The sequence below is a fragment of the Carcharodon carcharias genome, chromosome 1, assembly GCF_017639515.1.
Source record: "Carcharodon carcharias isolate sCarCar2 chromosome 1, sCarCar2.pri, whole genome shotgun sequence".
NCBI classification, from domain to species: domain Eukaryota; kingdom Metazoa; phylum Chordata; class Chondrichthyes; order Lamniformes; family Lamnidae; genus Carcharodon; species Carcharodon carcharias.
In genome coordinates, this window is record NC_054467.1 from 44,887,906 (window position 1) to 44,915,347 (window position 27,442).

Genomic DNA, 27,442 nt, shown 5'->3' on the forward strand with positions numbered 1-27,442 from the left:
TTGTTGCACCACTTTCACATCTGTTGGTCACTGCATCACTGCTACAGCTCTCACCTTGTCAGGATCTGGGCAAAGACCTTTTGCTGTCAATACATGACCTGTGTACTTGATTTCAGATATCTTCAGTTGCAATTTGTTCTTGTCAGGCTTCAGATTCATCTGGTGATCGCTCTCCAGCAGTCATATTAAATTCTGATCATGGTCAGCTATGGCTTCTTCCATTGTGTCTCTAGATCATCCACTATGGCTTCCACTCTGGGAAGATCACTGACTACCTCATGTTGTCTGTGCTGGTACTCTTCTAGAGCCATGGGAAAGCCAAACTGCATGTACAACCATCTGTATGTCCCAATGGCGTCTAGAATGTCATTAGAAAGCTACTGCATTCATCCAGCTTCACTTGCTAGTAATCATCCTTTGCATCTAGGGTAGTAAATATCTTTGCCTTGGCAAGTTGTGGCAAAATTCCTATGATGGTTGGCATGGGATAGTAAGATCTCCTCAGCGCTTCAGTTAGATCCTTCAGGTCTAAGCACACTCGCAGCTTTCCAGGTTGTTTCACTGCTACCATATTGCTAATCCAGTATGTAGGAGTTGTCATTTTTTTGATAACTCCCTTCTTTTTCAGCTCTTCTATCTTGTCTTTTAGGCTTGACTTGAGAGCAGCTGGAGCTCCTCTTGGGCAGATGCTAAATTAGTCTTACACTCTCATCTATTTCTAGATGATGCTCTTCTGGTAGACACCCCAACCCTACAAATACATCTTTGTAATCCTCTAGGATTTGTTCTGTCATCAATTGTTTTGTGTGCTGTGACACGTTGTGAATCGCTGTTGGCACATTCAGGATTACCAGTCCAAGCTTTAGAATTACTTCAGCTGAAATTAGTGGCCATTGTGTCCCATCTATGATCTGGAACTCTAGATCTTCCTTCTTGCCATGGCATTAGGCTTTCAGACTAATTTGTCCTCTCTGTATGAGTATCATGCCATCATATTGCCTTAATCTTACTTTTAAGGGCTTTATTTTCAGATCGCCATGTTGAGCCACTTCACACAGATCTGTGAAGGTCATTATGTTGCATGATGCATCTCTGTCTATCCGACACTTCTTGTTCGTTTTCTAATTGTCCTCTGTGGCCATCATGGTTCCAGTTACAAACCTGTTATGATGTGACAGATGCTGTGTGCCAGGCAGACCAAATCCACAAAGGAAATGTGGTCGTGCTATCACAATGATTTTGCAATTTTCATTTACTATGAGAAGATGTATGTACTGAATTCAGAAGTAATAAATCCACCAAGACCTTTAGAGATTTTATAAATTAAAATATTTATTAACAAAATAAAAGATTTCAAGCACATATATAAGGCTACAATTACTTATTACGATATTAACTCCTAAAATACTTAATTAACCTGATCCCCACTTCAGGCAATGGTCCAAAATCCAAAACTTTAGATTTAAAACAGAACCAGCAAGTTAACATAATACCCACTTGACAATGGTATTTATTCCAAATGGGTTTTCCCCAACTTCAGTGTTGCTATATAGCAGACTTATGTACAACTGTCTGGAGGCTTCATTAAGGCTATTTCATGCATTAGATCTAACATGGCCTTCTGACACAGCCTTTCAATCTCCTTTATATATGTGTCTCATTTTAATATGTAAATTTTATTGTCCCATATGTCTTTGAACCTGCATCTTCCTCATAATATAAAAACATTCATGTTGCCAATATTGTCTAACCTTTGGTAAAAATATACATGCTCCTTAGCCCTCCTTCTCTGGCTAGTTGTAAACTGACTAAGATCCCTTTGAAATCCAAATCCCTTCATTTATCTAAAAATGCAAATTCCCTTCACACTTTCTATACAAAGCCAGCATCAATGTTTACTCATTAGCATGTCAAGCACTTAGTTTCTTTTGATGACTTAGAGCTTGCACTCCAAATGTAATTAATTCACACAGAAAGACCGAACTATACTTAACCCCATAAACCTACTTCACAATAAACCAGAAAAATATTATGAAAATTACACTTTCATCACAAAGCATTTGTTGCCTATCGACTTCACTGAACCAACCTGTTGTATTGTGTAGAGTTCTTCATCAGATCCGCCTGTTGATATCTTTCCAGTGGCCATCTATATGGGCTTGTTTTGTTTTTTTCTGGTCAAGCACTTGTGTGTGAAATGATTCTGCTTCTTGCAGTTAAAACACTGCTTTCCCTATGCTAGGCAATCCTTCTTTTCCTTTGTATGCTGTCCTCTGCAGTATTTGCATCTTGCCCTTTGTCTGCGATCACTTCTGGACTGCCTCTCAGGATAATGTATCTCCTGGTCTGCTCTGCCATTCTTAAGCTCTAGCTGACATTTCACAACTTCCACATTTTGACACATGCCTATTGCTTCCTTTAGCATTAGTTCCTCATCTTTCCATAGATTTGCTCTCACCAAGAGTCTCTCACGCCCAAGACTAATCTACCTTTAATCAGATCATTTTTTTAGCTGTCCGAATTCACATCATTCTGCCAGCTGCATCACTACCATCATGCACCGTTCAATAGTCTTGTTTTCACTCTGAACTCTGGTGTTGAATACCTAATGTTCATATGTAACATTCACTCAGGTTTAAGATGTGCATTAAAGCATTCAAAATCTCTGTTGTCTTTTTCCTTTGTTCAACTGTTAGATTTAGAATGGTATACACTTTGTAGCAGTCCTTCCCCAGCAGTGTTAGGAGTATGGCTACTCTTATCAATTCAGGCTTGTTAATTAAGTCGGTTACAATTTCATAGTTTTGCCATTGTGAATGGAAAAACTGGCGGTTTTGCCACGTAACACCATCCAATGTTACTGGAGATGGGATTGGAAAGTTTACTGCAGCCATATTTACTCACTCAGTACTTACTTGCAGCCTTTGTCTATTTCCCTTTGTCCTTTTCAGCTGTTTTGTTTTTGCAGATTTAGACCTTTCTGTGGTTCCTGGGTTCTCAATATCTTCTCTGGATCATTTACAGGATTCAAAAATCTGTTTTATCTCCGTTTTCTGACACCATGTTTCATGTGTTAGGACAGCAGTCTTCTTCAGTGTCTATCTCAGTGAGAGGCTTTATTGAACTGGGTAGAAATGGCAGCCGACAGTCAGCTTGCCTCATGACAGATTTGCATGGCTATGGCAAGCTAGGTAGTACACTTAGTAAGACTGCATTTTCAAAACCCAAAGCACCCTCTTGCTGCTCCTGTCATTCCTGATGCACACCTGTCGGTGCTGGACCTCCCGCCTTCTGTGTTGCTTCTCCCCCTTGGGACAGGAAAGGCACAAAGATTGGATGAATCAGGGCCATGGCAGGTGGGCTTTTTCCCAGTTCTGCATGTTCTTCACAGTCTACATTCCTGAATCCCTTTCCCTGGCTTGTGCCTTGTGGGCAAGTGCCACAGCCCCCTCTGTTACTCATGCAGCAAACCTCCCCATGAGTGCTGCCACCTTTACATCCTCCTTCTGTAGTGTTGCCAGCATTGCACACCCCTTCTGTTAGTGCTGCCACCTTTACATGACCTCTCCATAAAGTATTGCCACCTTTGAACCCCTTCTACCGTCATCTGGCAATGCCCTCTATTCACAACCCTCCCTTCCACCTTACATTAGCTCTCAGTGTGGCTGGCTGACAGAGGCAGCACTGAACTCTTGTCTCCATAATGCCTCTTTTTACTAGGCGGGGCTCTGAAGACCCATGGTTCCCATCTGCTGTTGATAAAATTGTAAAAGTACCAATAATTCCAGTTAATTGACGGTTTAACTATCTAAAATGAAGTCCCACTGCATCCTACTGAGAAGGCCACCCTCCATGGCTCCGGCTGCATGTAAACTTCGGCATTACAATGCAAGATTTCCAGACAACAGCATCCCTATTGCATTTTACACATACCCCTCCACCAACCACACACTCAGTAGCCCAGTAAAATTGCAGTCAGGTTGTGGGGATAGAGCAGAGGACAGAATGGGATATTAAAGGACATGGGGACTGAGCGCGAGAGTGAAATTAGACTTGGTGGGAATTTAAAGGGTGTGTGGAGCAAGTGGAATAGTGGAACTAGATTAGGTGGGATATTAAATGGCGTGTGGATTGAGCAGGAGTGTGATATTAAAGGGATGGGGAGTATGCAAGAGAGTGGGATTAGACTGAGTGGGATATTAAAGGGTGCAGGGAGTGAGGAGGAAAGTGGGAGGAGGAAAGTGGAAGGAGGAAAGAGGTAAACTGGATGGGAATGGAACTCCCTCCCTAACAGCACTGTGGGTGTACCTATGCCATATGGACTGCAGCAGTTCAAGAAGGCAGCTCACCACCACCTTCTCAAGGGCAATTAGGGATGGGCAATAAGTATGCTGGCCTAGCCAGTGACTCCCATGTCCCATGAAAGAATAAAAAAAGGTAAATTTGTGAGAATTTAGCTGGAAAGTGGGATTAGATTGGTTGGGCTATTAAAGGGTATGGCGAGTGAGCAGCAATCCCTGTACCACAATCCACACATCCATAGGGAATTAGCTGACTTTTGAAAAAGCTGAGCAGGGCACTCCACTTACCTGAGCAGAACACTCCGGCATACTTGCTGCATGCGCAGTTAGGCCCTGCCTGTGGGTTGGCAGAGCACTGATCAAGGGCAGGTTCTGTCCCCTTACACTTCACATTATCCAACCAGACGTCCCCAGTCCCCCCTCCAAAGTAGGCATCTCTTTTTGCTGACAGGGCCGTCCCACAGTTCAACATTCTGCAGACCACGCTCGCTGCATTTGCATCCCAGTCATTGGCACAGACAGCTCCCCAGACGGAATTACGATAGACCTCAACTTTCCCAGAACACATGTTGTTACCATTCACCAGGCGCACTGACATCGGACCTGGAACAAAGGCGGAAACACTCTTAAATTAGTTTACAGAATGGCAGGGAATACAGAATGGACGCAGATATCAGTCTGGCTTTGACAGACACGTGAGTCCTCCTCCATCAAATTAGTGATATACATCAACCCCCAATATCACTGTGGGAATGCCAGATTACCCAACATCAACCGAGGCTCCAACACCAACCCCACACCAACATACACCTAGATGTCAACCAACACCCAGTCACCAACCCAATTATCCCGACAGGAGCCCAACTTAATCCCGACATCACCCAATGTTCTGACATTGCTCCAAGGAATTCCACTCACCTGAACAGGTAACTCCAGCATCCTGGCTGTGTATGCAGTTAGTCCCCACCCATGGGTTGGGAGAGCACTGATCGAGGGTAGGCTCTGTCCCGTTACAGCTCACATTATACAACCAGATGACCCCAGTCCCCTCTCCATAGGAGGCTCTTTCTACTGACAGGGCTGTGCCACAGTTCAACACTCTGCAGACCACGTTCGCGGCTTTTACATCCCAGCCTTCATCGCAAATGGTTCCCCAGACAGAGTTACGATTGACCTCAACTCTCCCAGAGCACACGTTGCTACCGTTCACCAGGCGTATAGGCACTGGACCTGTAATAGAGATGAGAACTTGCTTAAACTGATCTAGGATTACATGGATTTTCACAAGATCCTTCAGCTGGACATTTTCGCTCAGGATTCAGTCTCCTCCCAATGTGCATTAACACAGAGAACATTTAAGGATGTAGGAACAGGAGGAGAACATTCAACCCCTCAAGTCTGTGCTGCCATTCCATTAGATCATGGCTGATCTGTGCCTTACGTCCATCTACGCACCATAGTTAGACACATAGGACTTAGGAGCAAGAGTAAGCCAATCGGCCCTTCGAGCCTGCACCAGCACTCAAAAAGATCATGTTTGATCTAGTTATGGTCTTAACTCAACTTTGCCATCTGCCCCCGTAACCCTTGATTCCCTTGTCTATCAAAAATTTGTCTAACTCTGCATTGAATAAATTCAATGGCACAGCCTCCACTGCTTTCTGTGGAAGAGAATTCCACATATTAATGACCCTTTGAGAGCAAAAAGCTCCTCCTCATTTCCGTCTTAAATGGTAGACCTCGTAGTGTTAAACTGTGTCTTCTGGTTCTAGTCTGTCCCACAAGTAGAAACATCTAGCGGTATTTACCCTGTGAAATCCCCTCAAGATCTAATATTTTTCAGTGGGATAGCCTCCCATTCTTCTAAACTCCAATGGGTATAGACCCAACCTGGTCAACCTTTCATCATAAGATAAGGCCTTCATCCCAGGAATGAGATGGGAAAACCTTCTCTGTATTGCTTTGAACACAATTATATATTTTATCAAATAAGGGGACCAAATCTGTCAACCAACACCCAGTCACCAACCCAATTATCCCGACAGGAGCCCAACTTAATCCCGACATCACCCAATGTTCTGACATTGCTCCAGTACTGCAGATGTGGTCTCATCATGGTCCTGTGCAGCTACAGTAAAGCTTCTCTACTTCAACACTCCATCCCTCTTGCAATTAACACCAACATTCTGTAACCGTGAATACCCTTAACCACAACAATCTATCAGTCTCAGTTTTCAAATTTCCAACTGACCGTCAGCATCATCAACTTTTAGGGGTACAAAGTTCCAGATTTCCACTATCCTATGTATGAGGAAGTGCTTCCAGTCTTCAGCCCTCAACGAACAGGCTCTAATTCTAAGGTTATACCCATATGTTCTCGATTCTTCCCACCAAAAGAAATAATTTCACTAAGCAAGAATTTCAGGCTAGGGGCAGGAACAGAGGTGGATTGTGCCTGAAAATGCTGGTGCCAGCTTTCCTGATGACATTCTGGATGCCAACCGGTTTAAAGGAGCTGCCTTCAGCACTGGCTGGGCTGCTTGCCCCCACATGGCGTGTAGCTAATTAGGCTCATTAAAAATCTTGGTAATCCCAATTAAAGGAGGCTGACTGGAATTTTCCAGTTGGCCTCCATTTCCCATACTGCCAGTGAAAGGTTTAGGTGCCTGGAGGAGGCCCCCATGCAGCCCTGTAGAGGCTCTCCCCTCCCCCACAGCGTTGTGGATGGCTGCCGGACCTTTCACTTATTTAAAGTTTCCAGAAGGTTGGCAAGAGGGTGCTCCATGTAGCTCCTTCCCTATTACTTAGCATTAATTGTAGCCTGCTGCTCCTCTACAGCTGGAAGGTCTCTGAGTGCTCCGCCAGCTTCAATAGTTCACCTGCCACCATCCGTGGCAATTAAGTGGGCACCTCCATGAAAATCCCAATGAGCGACCTCTGCTTCTTGAGGGAGATTGGGAACCCGGAATCAATGCCAAGTTCTGTTTCTTGGTGCTGAAGGGAAAATTGAGCTGTATCCACCGTATCAAATCTTTTAACCTACAGTACAAACTTGGCTCAGTGACAGGGAACAAAGAATAATACTCAATGGATGTTTTTATAAATGGAAAACGGTTTCCAGTGGTGTTCCAGAGAGCTCAGTTTGGGGCCCTTGCTGTTTGTTGCATATATTAATGATTTGACTTAAATGTGGGAGGTATGATTGGGAAATTTGCAGAGGACACAAAAATTGGCTGTATAGTTGATAGTGAAGAGGATAGCTGTCGACTCCAGAACAATATCAATGGTTTGGGTGAAAGGGTGGAGAAGTGGCAAATGCAATTCAATCTGGAAAAGTGTGAGGTAATGCATTTGTTGGGGGTTGGAGGGGGGGCAAACAAAGCAAGGGAATACTCAATAAACGGGAAGTCCACAGTGCCCTGAAGGTGGCAGGACAGGTGGACATGGTGGTCAGGAAAGCATATGGAATGCTTTCCTTTATTGGGCGAGCTATTAAACACAAAAGCAGGGATGTAATGATGGAAATGTATAAAATGCTGGTTCAGCAACAACTGGAATTTTGGGTACAGTTCTTGTTACCATATTGCAAGAAGGGCATAATTGCTCTGGAGAGAGTGCAGAGGAGATTTACAAGATTGTTGTCAGTGCTTGAAGGTTGCAGCTATAAGGGGAGATTGGAGAGGCTACGGTTGTTTTCATTTGGACAGAGGAGGCTAAGGCTTGACCTAATTGAGGTCTACCAAATTATGAGGGGCCTAGATAGGGTAGACAGGAAAGGCTTTTTTCCCCCAGCTGAGGGGTCAATTACCAGAGGGCATAGAATCAAGGTGAGTGGTAGAAGGATTACAGGGGACATGAGGAAAAATGTTTTCATCCAGAGGGTGGTGGGCATCTGGAAATCACTGCCTAAGCTGGGAGTTGAGGCTGAAATGCTCAACTCATTTACAAGGTACTTGGGACAGTCAATTAGGCAGATAAGTGGCAGATGGAATTTAACCCTGAAAAGTGTGAGGTGATAGACTTTCGAAGGAGTAATTTGACAAGGAAATATTCAATGAGCGGTATGACACTAAGAAGTTCTGAAGGACAAAGGAACTTGGCATGTGGATTCAATGATCTCTGAAGGCGGAGGGGCATGTTAGTGGGGTGGTGAAAAAGGCATATGGGACACTTGCCTTTATCAATCGAGGCATAGATTACAAAAGTAGGGAGGTCATGTTGGAGTTGTATGGAGCCTTTGTGAGGCCATACTGGAGTACTGTGTGCAGTTCTGGTCACCACATTATCGGAGGGGGTGCAGAGGAGATTCACCAGGATGTTGCCTGAGATTAAACATTTAAGTTATGACGAGAGGTTGGATAGGCTAGGGTTGTTTTCATTGGAGCAGAGAAGGCTGAGGGCGACCTGATCGAGGTGCACAAGATTATGAGGGGCATGGACAGGATGGATAGGAACAGCTGTTCCCATTAGTTGAAGGGTCAGTCACAAGGGGACATAAGTTCAAGGTGAGGGGCAGGAGGTTTAGGGGGGATGTGAAAAAAAACTTATTTATGCAGAGGGTGTTGATGGTCTAGAATGCACTGCCTGGGAGGGTGGTGGAGGCGGGTTGCCTCACATCCTTTAAAAAGTACTTGGATGAGCACTTGGCATGTCATAACATTCAAGGCAAAGGGCCAAGTGTTGGTAAATGGGATTAGGTAGGTAGGTCAGGTGTTTCTCACATGTCAGTGTAGATTCGATGGGCCAAAGGGCCTCTTCTGCAAATTGTGAATCTGTGATTCTGGGATCAGCATCTGAAGCACGATAACCTGCAAGGCAACGGACCAGGTTCTGGAAAATAGGATTAAAATGAGCGGCTAGTTTCTTTTTTCTCATTTTTGGCTGGTGCAGACATGATGAGATAAATGGCGAATGGCCTCTTTCTGCACCACATCTTTTCTATGGTTCTGTGGATCTCAAATCCTTTAAACATCCCAAACACCTCAGTGAGTTCACTCTATGACATTCTGCATTCAATGTATTCCGAGCCTTGTCTCTGTAAACTGTACATGTAATTGAACACTTTTTATCAATAGCATCATTCTGCTGAACTGTGTTGCACTCCCTCCAAGGCCAATATAGGTTATTTGACATGTAATCCAGATGCCTGAGCGAGTAACCCAAAAAATGAGTTCCAATCTCACCAGCAATCTTGCAAATGAACACACATGAGGAGCATGTTAAAAAATCTTTTCGGGCAAGTCATTTCACTCACCTGAACAGGTCACTCCAATGTCCTCCATGTGTCTGCATGTATCCCCCACCTGTGGGTTGGCAGAGCACTGATCAAGGGAAAACTCTCTCCCGTCACACCTCACATCTTTCAACCAGATGTCCCCAGTCCCCTCTCCATAGGAGGTATTTTGTGTTACTGACAGGGCTGTTCCACAGTTCAACACTCTGCAGACCACGCTCGTTGCATTTATATCCCAGCCTTTGCTGCAGACAGTTCCCCAGCTGGATTTACGATACACCTCAACTCTCCCAGAGCACATGTTGGTACCATTCACCAGCCGTATGGGCATTGGACCTGGAATAGAGATGGGTACATGGTTAAACTAATCTGGGATTACCAGAACTTTCAATGGAATCAGCAGTGGACATTGTAGCCCATGTGTCTGTCTCCTAGCAATATGAGCTGGTGCAGACAACATATAAGAGCTTTGGAACAGGGAGAGGCTAGTCAGCCTTCAGATTTGTACTTCCGTTCAATTAGATCATGACTGAACTGTATCTTAGCTCCATCTACCTGCCTTGGTTCCATCACCCTTATCATCCTTACACAACAAAGATGTATCAAGAGCATAATACTGTGGATGCAGGATATCCAAAACCCAGGGTTAGAAATGCAGAACTCAGGGCTAGGAATCTAGAGCCATGAGCTGGTAATCCAGAACTCAGCACTAATAATGCAGAACTCTGGGACAGTTATCCAGAGGTCTGGACCGGTAAATCAAGCTCGCAAAACAAGAGCTTCAATTCGACTAGGTGAGCTTACTTACAAACTAACACACACATAAGGGACAACATACATGCACTGACCTGAGCAGGTAATTCCAGCATCCTGGCTGTGTGTGCAGTTAGTCCCCACCCATTTGTTGGCAGAGCACTGGTCAAGGGTCAGCTCTGTCCCGTTACAGCTCACATTATACGACCAGATGACACCAGTCCCCTCTCCATACGAGGCTCCTCCTTCTGCTGACAGGGCTGTACCACAATTCAACACTCTGCAGACCACGTTCGCTGCACTGAGATCCCAGCCATTGTCACAGACAGTCCCCCAGACTGAGTTATGATAGACCTCAACTCTCCCAGAGCACATGTTGCTACCGTTCACCAGCCGTGCAGGCAAGGGACCTTGAATAGATATCAGAACATAGTTAAACTTGTCAGGGACTACAGACAGTTTCACAAGAGACTTCAGCTAGATATTGTAACTCAAGATTAAGTCTCTTCCCAATGCAGGTCAGCACAGAAAACATATAACACCATCTGAACAGGACAAGGATATACAGCCCCTCAAGTCTGTGCTGCCATTCAATTTGATGACGGCTGATCCGAAACCGATCAGACAGGCGTTTCTGTGGCTGTAGATGTGACTCCAGGATGGTATTTGCCTCCCTGGTGCCAGGGTCGAGGATGTCACGGAGCGGTTGCAGGACATTCTTCAGCAGGGAGAGTGATCAGCCAGAGGTCGTGGTCCATAATGGTACCAATGGCCTATATAGGAAAAGGGGTGAAGTCCTGAAAGCAGACTTTAGGGAGCTAGGAATGAGATTGACAAGCAGGACCTCTAAACCAGTAATTTCTGGACTACTCCCAGTCCCACGTGCAAGCTAGTGTAGCAATAGGAGAATTGAGCAATTAAACATGTGGCTGGAAAGCTGGTATAGGAGGGAGGGCATCAAATTTCTAAGGCATTGGGACTAGTTCTAGGGAAGATGGGACCTGTACAATCCAGACAGTCTACACCTGAAAGAGACTGGGACAAATACCCTCACAGGGAGATAAAAACAAAATACTGCGGATGCTGGAAATCTGAAACAAAAACAAAAAAAGGTGGAAAAACTCAACAGGTCTGACAGCATCTGCTGAGAGGAATACAGTTAACGCTTCGAGTCCGTATAACTCTTCATCAGAACTAAGGAAATGTTGAAATGAGGTGAAATATAAGCTGGTTGAGGGGGATGGGAAAGGTAGAGCTGGATAAAGGGCCAGTGATAGGTGGAGGCAAATTAGAGATTGCCAAAAGATGTCATAGACAAAAGGACAATGGGTTGTTGACGGTGGTGATATTAGCTAAGGAATGTGCTAATGGTGACATTAAGGGTAGAAAGCAGGACGAGCAAGTGACAGATGGCCCTAGTGGGGGTGGGGTGGGGGGAAAGGGATCGAAATGGGCTAAAAGGTGGAGGTAAAACAATGGATGGAAATAAATTTTAAAATAATGGAAATGGGTGGTCTCTACATTGGAGAGATCAAATGCAGTCTGGGTGACCGCTTTGCGGAACATCTTCGGTCTGTCCGCAAGCATGACCCCGACGTCCCTGTCGCTTGCCATTCCAACACACCACCCTGCTCTCACGCCCTTGTGTCCGTCCTTGGCTTGCTGCAACGTTTCAGTGAAGCTCAATACAAACCGGAGGAACAGCACCTCATCTTCCGACTAAGCACTTTACAGCCTTCCGGACTTAACATTCATGACAACAACTTCAGATCATGAACTCTCTCCTCCATCCCCACCCACTACACAATCCCCCTTTCTCCAATAATTTATAAATTTTTAAATATATTTTTCTTTTACCATTTTCCATTATTTTTAAATTTATTTCCATCCATTGTTTTATCTCCACCTACAGCACAGGTTAAAAAGTGTACAGCACAGGAATTTGGTAGTGTTAAAAGGTATATATGTAAGTGCAAGGACCATAGTAAATTTAGCCAATGAGTTGAGGGCACAGATGGACACATGGCAGCATGGTATCTTCCTTATAATGGAAACTTGGCTTAAGGATGGGTAAAACTGGCAGCTCAACATCCCTGGATATAGAGCTTTTAGGCAGGATAGGGAGGAGGATAAAAAGGTTGGGGTGTAGCATTATTGGCTGAAGAATCAATTACAGCTGTGAGGAGGGATGATATACTAAACAAATCCAATGCATCAAGTGAGGCCATATGGGTTGACCTCAAAAATAAAAAAGAGACAGCCACACTGCTACACATGTCTACAGACCCCCAAATAGTGGAAGGGTGTTAGAAGAGCAAATATGTAGACAGGTTTCTGAGTGATAAAACAATAGGGCAGCGATTGTTGGGGACTTCAACTACCCTAATATCAATTGGGATATGAAGCGTGTGAAGGGCACAGGGGATGCAAAGTTCTTGAACTGCATTCACGAGAACTTTTTTTAGCCAACACTTAACAAGCCCAATGAGAGAGGGTGCAATTCTGGATTTAGTCTCAGGAAATGAAACTGGGCTAGTAGATGAAGTAGCACTGGGGGACCATTTTGGAGATAGTGACCATAATATAGTTAGATTTAGCATCATTATGGGAAAGGACAAAAATAGATCAGGAGTAAAAGTTCTAAATTGGGGAAAGACAAGTTTTACAAAGCTGGGAGGTGAGCTGCTGAGAGTGAACTGGATACAGCTATTAGAAGGAAAAACTGTGTCAAATCAGTAGGAGGCATTCAAAGGCAAGAATCTACAGGCACAAAGAAAAAGGGTGCACTGCCAAACCTATAGCCTCCTAGTTATCCAGAAGCATACAGGCCAAGATAAAGCAGAAAAAGAAAGCTTACGACAGTCACAAAATGGGTATAGAAAGTACAGGCCTAAAGTAAAAATGGAAATTAGGAAAGCAAATAGAAGATACGATAAAATATTGGGAGGTAAAATCAAAGAAAATCCTAAGATGTTTTACCAATACGTTAAGAGCAGGAGAATAAGGAAAAGGTAGGGCCTATCAGAGATGCACATGGTAACTTGTGGGTTGATGCAGAAGATGTGGGCAGGGTTCCCAATGAGTACTTTGTCTCTGTCTTCATTAAGGAAAGGGATGATGCAGACATTCTCGTTAAAAGAGGAGGCTGGTGAAATATTAGATACAATAAACATAATGAGAGAGGAAGTATTGGAGGGGCTTGAGTGAGTAACCCAAAAAATGAGTTCCAATCACACCAGCAATCTTGTAAATGAACACACGAGGAGCATATTAAAAAATCTTTGTCCGGCAAATCACTTCACTCACCTGAACAAGTCACTCCAATGTCCTCCATGTGTGTGCATGTATTTCCCACCTGTGGGTTGGCAGAGCACTGATCGAGGGAAAATTCTCTCCCATTACATCTCACATCTTTCAACCAGATGTCCCAATCCCCTCTCCATAGGAAGCATTTTGTGTTATTGACAGGGCTCAGTGACAGGAAACAAAGAGTTTTGTAAATGGAAAATGGTTTCCAGTGGTGTTCCAAAGGGTTCAGTGTTGGGGCTTTGCTGTTGTTGCATATATTAATGATTTGGACTTAAATGTGGGAGGAATGATTGGGAAATTTGCAGATGACACAAAAATTGGCTGTATAGTTGATAGTGAAGAGGATAGCTGTCTACTCCAGAACAATATCAATGGTTTGGTTGAGTGGGTGGAGAAGTGGCAAGTGGAATTCAATCTGGAAAAGTGTGAAGTAATGCATTTGGTGGGGGGGAGGCGGAGGGGTGTTGGGTGGGGTGGGCAAAGCAAGGGAATACTCAATAAACGGGAAGTCCACAGTGCCCAGAAGATGGCAGGACAGGTGGACAAGGTGGTCAGGAAAGCATATGGAATGCTTTCCTTTATTGGGCGAGCTATTAAACACAAAAACAGGGATGTAATGATTGAAATGTATAAAACGCTGGTTCAGCCACAACTGGAATTTTGTGTACAGTTCTGGTCACCATATTGCAGGAAGGGCATAATTGTTCTGGAGAGAGTGCAGAGGAGATTTACAAGAATGTTGCCAGGGCTTGAAGCATGCAGCTATAAGGGGAGATTGGATAGGCTAGGGTTGTTTTCCTTTAGACAGAGGAGGCTGAGGGGTGACCTAATTGAGGTATACAAAATTATGAGGGGCCTAGATAGGGTAGACAGGAAACGCTTGTTTCCCCTAGCTGAGAGGTCAATTACCAGAGGGCATAGATTTAAGGTAATTGGTAGAAGGATTAGAGGGGACATGAGGAAAAACTTTTTCACCCAGAGGGTGGTGGGCATCCGGAACTCACTGCCTAAATTGGTAGTTGAGGCTGAAATGCTCAACTCATTTAAAAGGTACTTGGATCTGCATCTGAAGCACGGTAACCTGCAAGGCAACGGACCAGGTTCTGGAAAGTGGGATTAAAATGTGCAGCTAGTTTCTTTCTTCTCATTTTTGGCTGGTGCAGACATCAAAGGCTGAATGGCGAATGGCTTCTTTCTGCAGCACAACTTTTCTATGGTTCTGTGGTTCTCAAATCCTTTAAACATCCCAAACACTTCAGTGAGTTCACTCTATGACATTCTGCATTCAGCGTATTCCGAGCCTCGTCTCTGTAAACTGTACATGTAATTGAACACTTTTTATCCCTAGCATCATTCTGCTGAACTGTGTTGCACTCCCTCCAAGGCCAATATAGGTTATTTGACATGTAATCCAGATGCCTGAGCGAGTAACCCAAAAAATGAGTTCCAATCTCACCAGCAATCTTGCAAATGAACACACATGAGGAGCATGTTAAAAAATCTTTTCGGGCAAGTCACTTCACTCACCTGAACAGGTCACTCCAACGTCCTCCATGTGTCTGCATGTATCCCCCACCTGTGGGTTGGCAGAGCACTGATCAAGGGAAAACTCTCTCCCGTCACACCTCACATCTTTCAACCAGATGTCCCCAGTCCCCTCTCCATAGGAGGTATTTTGTGTTACTGACAGGGCAGTTCCACAGTTCAACACTCTGCAGACCACGCTCGTTGCATTTATATCCCAGCCTTTGCTGCAGACAGTTCCCCAGCTGGATTTACGATACACCTCAACTCTCCCAGAGCACATGTTGGTACCATTCACCAGCCGTATGGGCATTGGACCTGGAATAGAGATGGGTACATGGTTAAACTAGTCTGGGATTACCAGAACTTTCAATGGAATCATCAGTGGACATTGTAGCCCATGTGTCTGTCTCCTAGCAATATGAGCTGGTGCAGACAACACATAAGAGCTTTGGAACAGGGAGAGGCTAGTCAGCCTTCAGATTTGTACTTCCGTTCAATTAGATCATGACTGAACTGTATCTTAGCTCCATCTACCTGACTTGGTTCCATCACCCTTATCATCCTTACACAACAAAGATGTATCAAGAGCATAATACTGTGAATGAAGGATATCCAAAACCCAGGGTTAGAAATGCAGAACTCAGGGCTAGGAATCTAGAACCATGAGCTGGTAATCCAGAACTCAGCACTAATAATGCAGAACTCTGGGACAGTTATCCAGAGGTCTGGACTGGTAAATCAAGCTCGCAAAACAAGAGCTTCAATTCGACTAGGTGAGCTTACTTACAAACTAACACACACATAAGGGACAACATACATGCACTGACCTGAGCAGGTAATTCCAGCATCCTGGCTGTGTGTGCAGTTAGTCCCCACCCATTTGTTGGCAGAGCACTGGTCAAGGGTCAGCTCTGTCCCGTTACAGCTCACATTATACGACCAGATGACACCAGTCCCCTCTCCATACGAGGCTCCTCCTTCTGCTGACAGGGCTGTACCACAATTCAACACTCTGCAGACCACGTTCGCTGCACTGAGATCCCAGCCATTGTCACAGACAGTCCCCCAGACTGAGTTATGATAGACCTCAACTCTCCCAGAGCACATGTTGCTACCGTTCACCAGCCGTGCAGGCAAGGGACCTTGAATAGATATCAGAACATAGTTAAACTTGTCAGGGACTACAGACAGTTTCACAAGAGACTTCAGCTAGATATTGTAACTCAAGATTAAGTCTCTTCCCAATGCAGGTCAGCACAGAAAACATATAACACCATCTGAACAGGACAAGGATATACAGCCCCTCAAGTCTGTGCTGCCATTCAATTTGATGACGGCTGATCCGAAACCGATCAGACAGGCGTTTCTGTGGCTGTAGACGTGACTCCAGGATGGTATTTGCCTCCCTGGTGCCAGGGTCGAGGATGTCACGGAGCGGTTGCAGGACATTCTTCGGCAGGGAGAGTGATCAGCCAGAGGTCGTGGTCCATGATGGTACCAATGGCCTACATAGGAAAAGGGGTGAAGTCCTGAAAGCAGACTTTAGGGAGCTAGGAATGAGATTGACAAGCAGGACCTCTAAACCAGTAATTTCTGGACTTCTCCCAGTCCCACGTGCAAGCTAGTGTAGCAATAGGAGAATTGAGCAATTAAACATGTGGCTGGAAAGCTGGTAAAGGAGGGAGGGCATCAAATTTCTAAGGCATTGGGACTAGTTCTAGGGAAGATGAGACCTGTACAATCCAGACAGTCTACACCTGAAAGAGACTGGGACTAATACCCTCACAGGGAGATAAAAGCAAAATACTGCAGATGCTGGAAATCTGAAACAAAAACAAAAAAAGGTGGAAAAACTCAACAGGTCTGACAGCATCTGCTGAGACGAATACAGTTAACGCTTCGAGTCCGTGTAACTCTTCATCAGAACTAAGGAAATGTTGAAATGAGGTGAAATATAAGCTGGTTGAGGGGGATGGGAAAGGTAGAGCTGGATAAAGGGCCAGTGATAGGTGGAGGCAAATTAGAGATTGCCAAAAGATGTCATAGACAAAAGGACAAAGGGTTGTTGACGGTGGTGATATTAGCTAAGGAATGTGCTAATGGTGACATTAAGGGTAGAAAGCAGGACGAGCAAGTGACAGATCGCCCTAGTGGGGGTGGGGTGGGGGGAAAGGGATCGAAATGGGCTAAAAGGTGGAGGTAAAACAATGGATGGAAATAAATTTTAAAATAATGGAAATGGGTGGTCTCTACATTGGAGAGATCAAACGCAGTCTGGGTGACCGCTTTGCGGAACATCTTCGGTCTGTCCGCAAGCATGACCCAGAAATCCCTGTCGCTTGCCATTCCAACACACCACCCTGCTCTCACGCCTTTGTGTCCGTCCTTGGCTTGCTGCAACGTTTCAGTGAAGCTCAATACCAACCGGAGGAACAGCACCTCATCTTCCGACTAAGCACTTTACAGCCTTCCGGACTTAACATTCAGTTCAACAACTTCAGATCATGACCTCTCTCCTCCATCCCCACCCACTACACAATCCCCCTTTCTCCAATAATTTATAAATTTTTAAATATATTTTTCTTTTACCATTTTCCATTATTTTTAAATTTATTTCCATCCATTGTTTTATCTCCACCTACAGCACAGGTTAAAAAGTGTACAGCACAGGAATTTGGTAGTGTTAAAAGGTATATATGTAAGTGCAAGGACCATAGTAAATTTAGCCAATGAGTTGAGGGCACAGATGGACACATGGCAGCATGGTATCTTCGTTATAATGGAAACTTGGCTTAAGGAGGGGTAAAACTGGCAGCTCAACATCCCTGGATATAGAGCTTTTAGGCAGGATAGGGAGCAGGATAAAAAGGTTGGTGTGTAGCATTATTGGCTGAAGAATCAATTACAGCTGTGAGGAGGGATGATATACTAAACAAATCCAATGCATCAAGTGAGGCCATATGGGTTGACCTCAAAAATAAAAAAGAGACAGCCACACTGCTACACATGTCTACAGACCCCCAAATAGTGGAAGGGTGTTAGAAGAGCAATTATGTAGACAGGTTTCTGAGTGATAAAACAATAGGGAAGTGATTGTTGGGGACTTCAACTACCCTAATATCAATTGGGATATGAAGCGGGTGAAGGGCACAGGGGATGCAGAGTTCTTGAACTGCATTCACAAGAACAATTTTTAGCCAACACTTAACAAGCCCAATGAGAGAGGGTGCAATTCTGGATTTAGTCTCAGGAAATGAAACTGGGCTAGTAGATGAAGTAGCACTGGGGGACCATTTTGGAGATAGTGACCATAATATAGTTAGATTTAGCATCATTATGGGAAAGGACAAAAATAGATCAGGAGTAAAAGTTCTAAATTGGGGAAAGACAAGTTTTACAAAGCTGGGAGGTGAGCTGCTGAGAGTGAACTGGATACAGCTATTAGAAGGAAAAACTGTGTCAAATCAGTAGGAGGCATTCAAAGGCAAGAATCTACAGGCACAAAGAAAAAGGGTGCACTACCAAACCTATAGCCTCCTAGTTATCCAGAAGCATACAGGCCAAGATAAAGCAGAAAAAGAAAGCTTACGACAGTCACAAAATGGGTATAGAAAGTACAGGCCTAAAGTAAAAATGGAAATTAGGAAAGCAAATAGAAGATACGATAAAATATTGGGAGGTAAAATCAAAGAAAATCCTAAGATGTTTTACCAATACATTAAGAGCAGGAGAATAAGGAAAAGGTAGGGCCTATCAGAGATGCACATGGTAACTTGTGGGTTGATGCAGAAGATGTGGGCAGGGTTCCCAATGAGTACTTTGTCTCTGTCTTCATTAAGGAAAGGGATGATGCAGACATTCTCGTTAAAAGAGGGGGCTGGTGAAATATTAGATACAATAAACATAATGAGAGAGGAAGTATTGGAGGGGCTTGAGTGAGTAACCCAAAAAATGAGTTCCAATCACACCAGCAATCTTGTAAATGAACACACGAGGAGCATATTAAAAAATCTTTGTCCGGCAAATCACTTCACTCACCTGAACAAGTCACTCCAATGTCCTCCATGTGTGTGCATGTATTTCCCGCCTGTGGGTTGGCAGAGCACTGATCGAGGGAAAATTCTCTCCCATTACATCTCACATCTTTCAACCAGATGTCCCCATCCCCTCTCCATAGGAAGCATTTTGTGTTATTGACAGGGCTCAGTGACAGGAAACAAAGAGATTTGTAAATGGAAAATGGTTTCCAGAGGTGTTCCAAAGGGTTCAGTGTTGGGGCTTTGCTGTTGTTGCATATATTAATGATTTGGACTTAAATGTGGGAGGAATGATTGGGAAATTTGCAGATGACACAAAAATTGGCTGTATAGTTGATAGTGAAGAGGATAGCTGTCTACTCCAGAACAATATCAATGGTTTGGTTGAGTGTTTGGAGAAGTGGCAAGTGGAATTCAATCTGGAAAAGTGTGAGGTAATGCATTTGGTGGGGGGGAGGCGGAGAGGCGGGGGGGGGGGCTGGGGGGCAAATCAAGGGAATACTCAATTAACGGGAAGTCCACAGTGCCCAGAAGATGGCAGGACAGGTGGACAAGATGGTCAGGAAAGCATATGGAATGCTTTCCTTTATTGGGCGAGCTATTGAACACAAAAGCAGGGATGTAATGATGGAAATGTATAAAACGCTGGTTCAGCCACAACTGGAATTTTGTGTACAGTTCTGGTCACCATATTGCAGGAAGGGCATAATTGTTCTGCAGAGAGTGCAGAGGAGATTTACAAGAATTTGCCAGGGCTTGAAGCATGCAGCTATAAGGGGAGATTGGATAGGTTAGGGTTGTTTTCCTTTAGACAGAGGAGGCTGAGGGGTGACCTAATTGAGGTATACAAAATTATGAGGGGCCTAGATAGGGTAGACAGGAAACGCTTGTTTCCCCTAGCTGAGAGGTCAATTACCAGAGGGCATAGATTTAAGGTAATTGGTAGAAGGATTAGAGGGGACATGAGGAAAAACTTTTTCACCCAGAGGGTGGTGGGCATCTGGAATTCACTGCCTAAATTGGTAGTTGAGGCCGAAATGCTCAACTCATTTAAAAGGTAATTGGATCTGCATCTGAAGCAAGGTAACCTGCAAGGCAACGGACCAGGTTCTGGAAAGTGGGATTAAAATGAGCAGCTAGTTTCTTTTTTCTCATTTTTGGCTGGTACAGACATCAAAGGCTGAATGGCGAATGGCCTCTTTCTGCAGCACGCCTTTTCCATGGTTCTGTGGTTCTCAAATCCTTTAAACATCCCAAACACTTCAGTGAGTTCACTCTATGACATTCTGCATTCAATGTATTCCAAGCCTTGTCTCTGTAAACTGTACATGTAATTGAACACTTTTTATCAATAGCATCATTCTGCTGAACTGTGTTGCACTCCCTCCAAGGCCAATATAGGTTATTTGACATGTAATCCAGATGCCTGAGCGAGTAACCCAAAAAATGAGTTCCAATCTCACCAGCAATCTTGCAAATGAACACACATGAGGAGCATGTTAAAAAATCTTTTCGGGCAAGTCACTTCACTCACCTGAACAGGTCACTCCAATGTCCTCCATGTGTCTGCATGTATCCCCCACCTGTGGGTTGGCAGAGCACTGATCAAGGGAAAACTCTCTCCCATCACACCTCACATCTTTCAACCAGATGTCCCCAGTCCCCTCTCCATAGGAGGTATTTTGTGTTACTGACAGGGCTGTTCCACAGTTCAACACTCTGCAGACCACGCTCGTTGCATTTATATCCCAGCCTTTGCTGCAGACAGTTCCCCAGCTGGATTTACGATACACCTCAACTCTCCCAGAGCACATGTTGGTACCATTCACCAGCCGTATGGGCATTGGACCTGGAATAGAGATGGGTACATGGTTAAACTAGTCTGGGATTACCAGAACTTTCAATGGAATCATCAGTGGACATTGTAGCCCATGTGTCTGTCTCCTAGCAATATGAGCTGGTGCAGACAACATATAAGAGCTTTGGAACAGGGAGAGGCTAGTCAGCCCTCAGATTTGTAATTCCATTCAATTAGATCATGACTGAACTGTATCTTAGCTCCATCTACCTGCCTTGGTTCCATCACCCTTATGATCCTTACACAACAAAGATGTATCAAGAGCATAATACTGTGGATGCAGGATATCCAAAACCCAGGGTTAGAAATGCAGAACTCAGGGCTAGGAATCTAGAGCCATGAGCTGGTAATCCAGAACTCAGCACTAATAATGCAGAACTCTGGGACAGTTATCCAGAGGTCTGGACTGGTAAATCAAGCTCGCAAAACAAGAGCTTCAATTCGACTAGGTGAGCTTACTTACAAACTAACACACACATAAGGGACAACATACATGCACTGACCTGAGCAGGTAATTCCAGCATCCTGGCTGTGTGTGCAATTAGTCCCCACCCATTTGTTGGCAGAGCACTGGTCAAGGGTCAGCTCTGTCCCATTACAGCTCACATTATACGACCAGATGACATCAGTCCCCTCTCCATAGGAGGCTCCTCCTTCTGCTGAAAGGGCTGTACCACAATTCAACACTCTGCAGACCACGTTCGCTGCACTGAGATCCCAGCCATTGTCACAGACAGTGCCCCAGACTGAGTTATGATAGACCTCAACTCTCCCAGAGCACATGTTGGTACCATTCACCAGCCGTATGGGCATTGGACCTGGAATAGAGATGGGTACATGGTTAAACTAATCTGCGATTACCAGAACTTTCAATGGAATCAGCAGTGGACATTGTAGCCCATGTGTCTATCTCCTAGCAATATGAGCTGGTGCAGACAACATATAAGAGCTTTGGAACAGGGAGAGGCTTGTCAGCCTTCAGATTTGTACTTCCGTTCAATTAGATCATGACTGAACTGTATCTTAGCTCCATCTACCTGCCTTGGTTCCATCACCCTTATGATCCTTACACAACAAAGATGTATCAAGAGCATAATACTGTGGATGCAGGATATCCAAAACCCAGGGTTAGAAATGCAGAACTCAGGGCTAGGAATCTAGAGCCATGAGCTGGTAATCCAGAACTCAGCACTAATAATGCAGAACTCTGGGACAGTTATCCAGAGGTCTGGACTGGTAAATCAAGCTCGCAAAACAAGAGCTTCAATTCGACTAGGTGAGCTTACTTACAAACTAACACACACATAAGGGACAACATACATGCACTGACCTGAGCAGGTAATTCCAGCATCCTGGCTGTGTGTGCAGTTAGTCCCCACCCATTTGTTGACAGAGCACTGGTCAAGGGTCAGCTCTGTCCCGTTACAGCTCACATTATACGACCAGATGACACCAGTCCCCTCTCCATAGGAGGCTCCTCCTTCTGCTGACAGGGCTGTACCACAATTCAACACTCTGCAGACCACGTTCGCTGCACTGAGATCCCAGCCATTGTCACAGACAGTCCCCCAGACTGAGTTATGATAGACCTCAACTCTCCCAGAGCACATGTTGCTACCGTTCACCAGCCGTGCAGGCAAGGGACCTTGAATAGATATCAGAACATAGTTAAACTTGTCAGGGACTACAGACAGTTTCACAAGAGACTTCAGCTAGATATTGTAACTCAAGATTAAGTCTCTTCCCAATGCAGGTTAGCACAGAAAAGATATAACACCATCTGAACAGGACAAGGATATACAGCCCCTCAAGTCTGTGCTACCATTCAATTTGATGACGGCTGATCCGAAACCGATCAGACAGGCGTTTCTGTGGCTGTAGACGTGACTCCAGGATGGTATTTGCCTCCCTGGTGCCAGGGTCGAGGATGTCACGGAGCGGTTGCAGGACACTCTTCGGCAGGGAGAATGATCAGCCAGAAGTCGTGGTCCATGATGGTACCAATGGCCTATATAGGAAAAGGGGTGAAGTCCTGAAAGCAGACTTTAGGGAGCTAGGAATGAGATTGACAAGCAGGACCTCTAAACCAGTAATCTCAGGACTACTCCCAGTCCCACGTGCAAGCTAGTGTAGCAATAGGAGAAATGAGCAATTAAACATGTGGCTGGAAAGCTGGTATAGGAGGGAGGGCATCAAATTTCTAAGGCATTGGGACTAGTTCTAGGGAAGATGGGACCTGTACAATCCAGACAGTCTACACCTGAAAGAGACTGGGACAAATACCCTCACAGGGAGATAAAAGCAAAATACTGCGGATGCTGGAAATCTGAAACAAAAACAAAAAAAGGTGGAAAAACTCAACAGGTCTGACAGCATCTGCTGAGAGGAATACAGTTAACGCTTCGAGTCCGTATAACTCTTCATCAGAACTAAGGAAATGTTGAAATGAGGTGATATATAAGCTGGTTGAGGGGGATGGGACAGGTAGAGCTGGATAAAGGGCCAGTGATAGGTGGAGGCAAATTAGAGATTGCCAAAAGATGTCATAGACAAAAGGACAAAGGGTTGTTGACGGTGGTGATATTAGCTAAGGAATGCGCTAATGGTGACATTAAGGGTAGAAAGCAAGACTAGCAAGTGACAGATGGCCCTAGTGGGGGTGGGGTGGGGGGAAAGGGATCAAAATGGGCTAAAAGGTGGAGGTAAAACAATGGATGGAAATAAATTTTAAAATAATGGAAATGGGTGGTCTCTACATTGGAGAGATCAAACGCAGTCTGGGTGACCGCTTTGCGGAACATCTTCGGTCTGTCCGCAAGCATGACCCCGACGTCCCTGTCGCTTGCCATTCCAACACACCACCCTGCTCTCACGCCCTTGTGTCCGTCCTTGGCTTGCTGCAACGTTTCAGTGAAGCTCAATACAAACCGGAGGAACAGCACCTCATCTTCCGACTAAGCACTTTACAGCCTTCCGGACTTAACATTCAGTTCAACAACTTCAGATCATGAACTCTCTCCTCCATCCCCACCCACTACACAATCCCCCTTTCTCCAATAATTTATAAATTTTTAAATATATTTTTCTTTTACCATTTTCCATTATTTTTAAATTTATTTCCATCCATTGTTTTATCTCCACCTACAGCACAGGTTAAAAAGTGTACAGCACAGGAATTTGGTAGTGTTAAAAGGTATATATGTAAGTGCAAGGACCATAGTAAATTTAGCCAATGAGTTGAGGGCACAGATGGACACATGGCAGCATGGTATCTTCGTTATAATGGAAACTTGGCTTAAGGAGGGGTAAAACTGGCAGCTCAACATCCCTGGATATAGAGCTTTTAGGCAGGATAGGGAGGAGGATAAAAAGGTTGGGGTGTAGCATTATTGGCTGAAGAATCAATTACAGCTGTGAGGAGGGATGATATACTAAACAAATCCAATGCATCAAGTGAGGCCATATGGGTTGACCTCAAAAATAAAAAAGAGACAGCCACACTGCTACACATGTCTACAGACCCCCAAATAGTGGAAGGGTGTTAGAAGAGCAAATATGTAGACAGGTTTCTGAGTGATAAAACAATAGGGCAGCGATTGTTGGGGACTTCAACTACCCTAATATCAATTGGGATATGAAGCGTGTGAAGGGCACAGGGGATGCAAAGTTCTTGAACTGCATTCACGAGAACTTTTTTTAGCCAACACTTAACAAGCCCAATGAGAGAGGGTGCAATTCTGGATTTAGTCTCAGGAAATGAAACTGGGCTAGTAGATGAAGTAGCACTGGGGGACCATTTTGGAGATAGTGACCATAATATAGTTAGATTTAGCATCATTATGGGAAAGGACAAAAATAGATCAGGAGTAAAAGTTCTAAATTGGGGAAAGACAAGTTTTACAAAGCTGGGAGGTGAGCTGCTGAGAGTGAACTGGATACAGCTATTAGAAGGAAAAACTGTGTCAAATCAGTAGGAGGCATTCAAAGGCAAGAATCTACAGGCACAAAGAAAAAGGGTGCACTGCCAAACCTATAGCCTCCTAGTTATCCAGAAGCATACAGGCCAAGATAAAGCAGAAAAAGAAAGCTTGCGACAGTCACAAAATGGGTATAGAAAGTACAGGCCTAAAGTAAAAATGGAAATTAGGAAAGCAAATAGAAGATACGATAAAATATTGGGAGGTAAAATCAAAGAAAATCCTAAGATGTTTTACCAATACATTAAGAGCAGGAGAATAAGGAAAAGGTAGGGCCTATCAGAGATGCACATGGTAACTTGTGGGTTGATGCAGAAGATGTGGGCAGGGTTCCCAATGAGTACTTTGTCTCTGTCTTCATTAAGGAAAGGGATGATGCAGACATTCTTGTTAAAAGAGGAGGCTGGTGAAATATTAGATACAATAAACATAATGAGAGAGGAAGTATTGGAGGGGCTTGAGTGAGTAACCCAAAAAATGAGTTCCAATCACACCAGCAATCTTGTAAATGAACACACAAGGAGCATATTAAAAAATCTTTGTCCGGCAAATCACTTCACTCACCTGAACAGGTCACTCCAATGTCCTCCATGTGTGTGCATGTATTTCCCACCTGTGGGTTGGCAGAGCACTGATCGAAGGAAAATTCTCTCCCATTACATCTCACATCTTTCAACCAGATGTCCCCATCCCCTTTCCATAGGAAGCATTTTGTGTTATTGACAGGGCTCAGTGACAGGAAACAAAGAGTTTTGTAAATGGAAAATGGTTTCCAGTGGTGTTCCACAGGGTTCAGTGTTGGGGCTTTGCTGTTGTTGCATATATTAATGATTTGGACTTAAATGTGGGAGGAATGATTGGGAAATTTGCAGATGACACAAAAATTGGCTGTATAGTTGATAGTGAAGAGGATAGCTGTCTACTCCAGAACAATATCAATGGTTTGGTTGAGTGGGTGGAGAAGTGGCAAGTGGAATTCAATCTGGAAAAGTGTGAGGTAATGCATTTGGTGGGGGGGAGGCGGAGGGGTGTTGGGGGGGGTGGGCAAAGCAAGGGAATACTCAATAAACGGGAAGTCCACAGTGCCCAGAAGATGGCAGGACAGGTGGACAAGGTGGTCAGGAAAGCATATGGAATGCTTTCCTTTATTGGGCGAGCTATTGAACACAAAAGCAGGGATGTAATGATGGAAATGTATAAAACGCTGGTTCAGCCACAACTGGAATTTTGTGTACAGTTCTGGTCACCATATTGCAGGAAGGGCATAATTGTTCTGGAGAGAGTGCAGAGGAGATTTACAAGAATGTTGCCAGGGCTTGAAGCATGCAGCTATAAGGGGAGATTGGATAGGCTAGGGTTGTTTTCCTTTAGACAGAGGAGGCTGAGGGGTGACCTAATTGAGGTATACAAAATTATGAGGGGCCTAGATAGGGTAGACAGGAAACGCTTGTTTCCCCTAGCTGAGAGGTCAATTACCAGAGGGCATAGATTTAAGGTAATTGGTAGAAGGATTAGAGGGGACATGAGGAAAAACTTTTTCACCCAGAGGGTGGTGGGCATCTGGAATTCACTGCCTAAATTGGTAGTTGAGGCTGAAATGCTCAACTCATTTAAAAGGTACTTGGATCTGCATCTGAAGCACGGTAACCTGCAAGGCAACGGACCAGGTTCTGGAAAGTGGGATTAAAATGAGCAGCTAGTTTCTTTTTTCTCATTTTTGGCTGGTGCAGACATCAAAGGCTGAATGGCGAATAGCCTCTTTCTGCAGCACACCTTTTCTATGGTTCTGTGGTTCTCAAATCCTTTAAGCATCCCAAACACTTCAGTGAGTGCACTCTATGGCATTCTGCATTCAATGTATTCCAAGCCTCGTCTCTGTAAACTGTACATGTAATTGAACACTTTTTATCCCTAGCATCATTCTGCTGAACTGTGTTGCACTCCCTCCAAGGCCAATATAGGTTATTTGACATGTAATCCAGATGCCTGAGCGAGTAACCCAAAAAATGAGTTCCAATCTCACCAGCAATCTTGCAAATGAACACACATGAGGAGCATGTTAAAAAATCTTTTCGGGCAAGTCACTTCACTCACCTGAACAGGTCACTCCAATGTCCTCCATGTGTCTGCATGTATCCCCCACCTGTGGGTTGGCAGAGCACTGATCAAGGGAAAACTCTCTCCCGTCACACCTCGCATCTTTCAACCAGATGTCCCCAGTCCCCTCTCCATAGGAGGTATTTTGTGTTACTGACAGGGCTGTTCCACAGTTCAACACTCTGCAGACCACGCTCGTTGCATTTATATCCCAGCCTTTGCTGCAGACAGTTCCCCAGCTGGATTTACGATACACCTCAACTCTCCCAGAGCACATGTTGGTACCATTCACCAGCCGTATGGGCATTGGACCTGGAATAGAGATGGGTACATGGTTAAACTAGTCTGGG

At 44.5% G+C, this 27,442-nt stretch overlaps 1 protein-coding gene across 1 annotated transcript; it reads right to left on the minus strand.

Annotated features, from left to right (window-relative positions):
* Positions 1 to 403: 403 nt before the first annotated feature.
* Positions 404 to 27,117, minus strand: LOC121271117 (deleted in malignant brain tumors 1 protein-like). The gene is made up of 11 exons (XM_041176907.1): positions 27,090 to 27,117; positions 22,445 to 22,663; positions 21,522 to 21,836; positions 20,695 to 21,009; positions 15,951 to 16,265; positions 15,124 to 15,438; positions 10,479 to 10,697; positions 9,556 to 9,870; positions 5,220 to 5,531; positions 4,590 to 4,904; positions 404 to 675 (listed from the first exon to the last, which is right to left on the minus strand). The coding sequence occupies exons 1-11, from the start codon at positions 27,115 to 27,117 to the stop codon at positions 404 to 406; spliced, it is 2,940 nt and encodes a 979-aa protein (XP_041032841.1).
* Between the last annotated feature and the right edge of the window lie 325 nt (positions 27,118 to 27,442).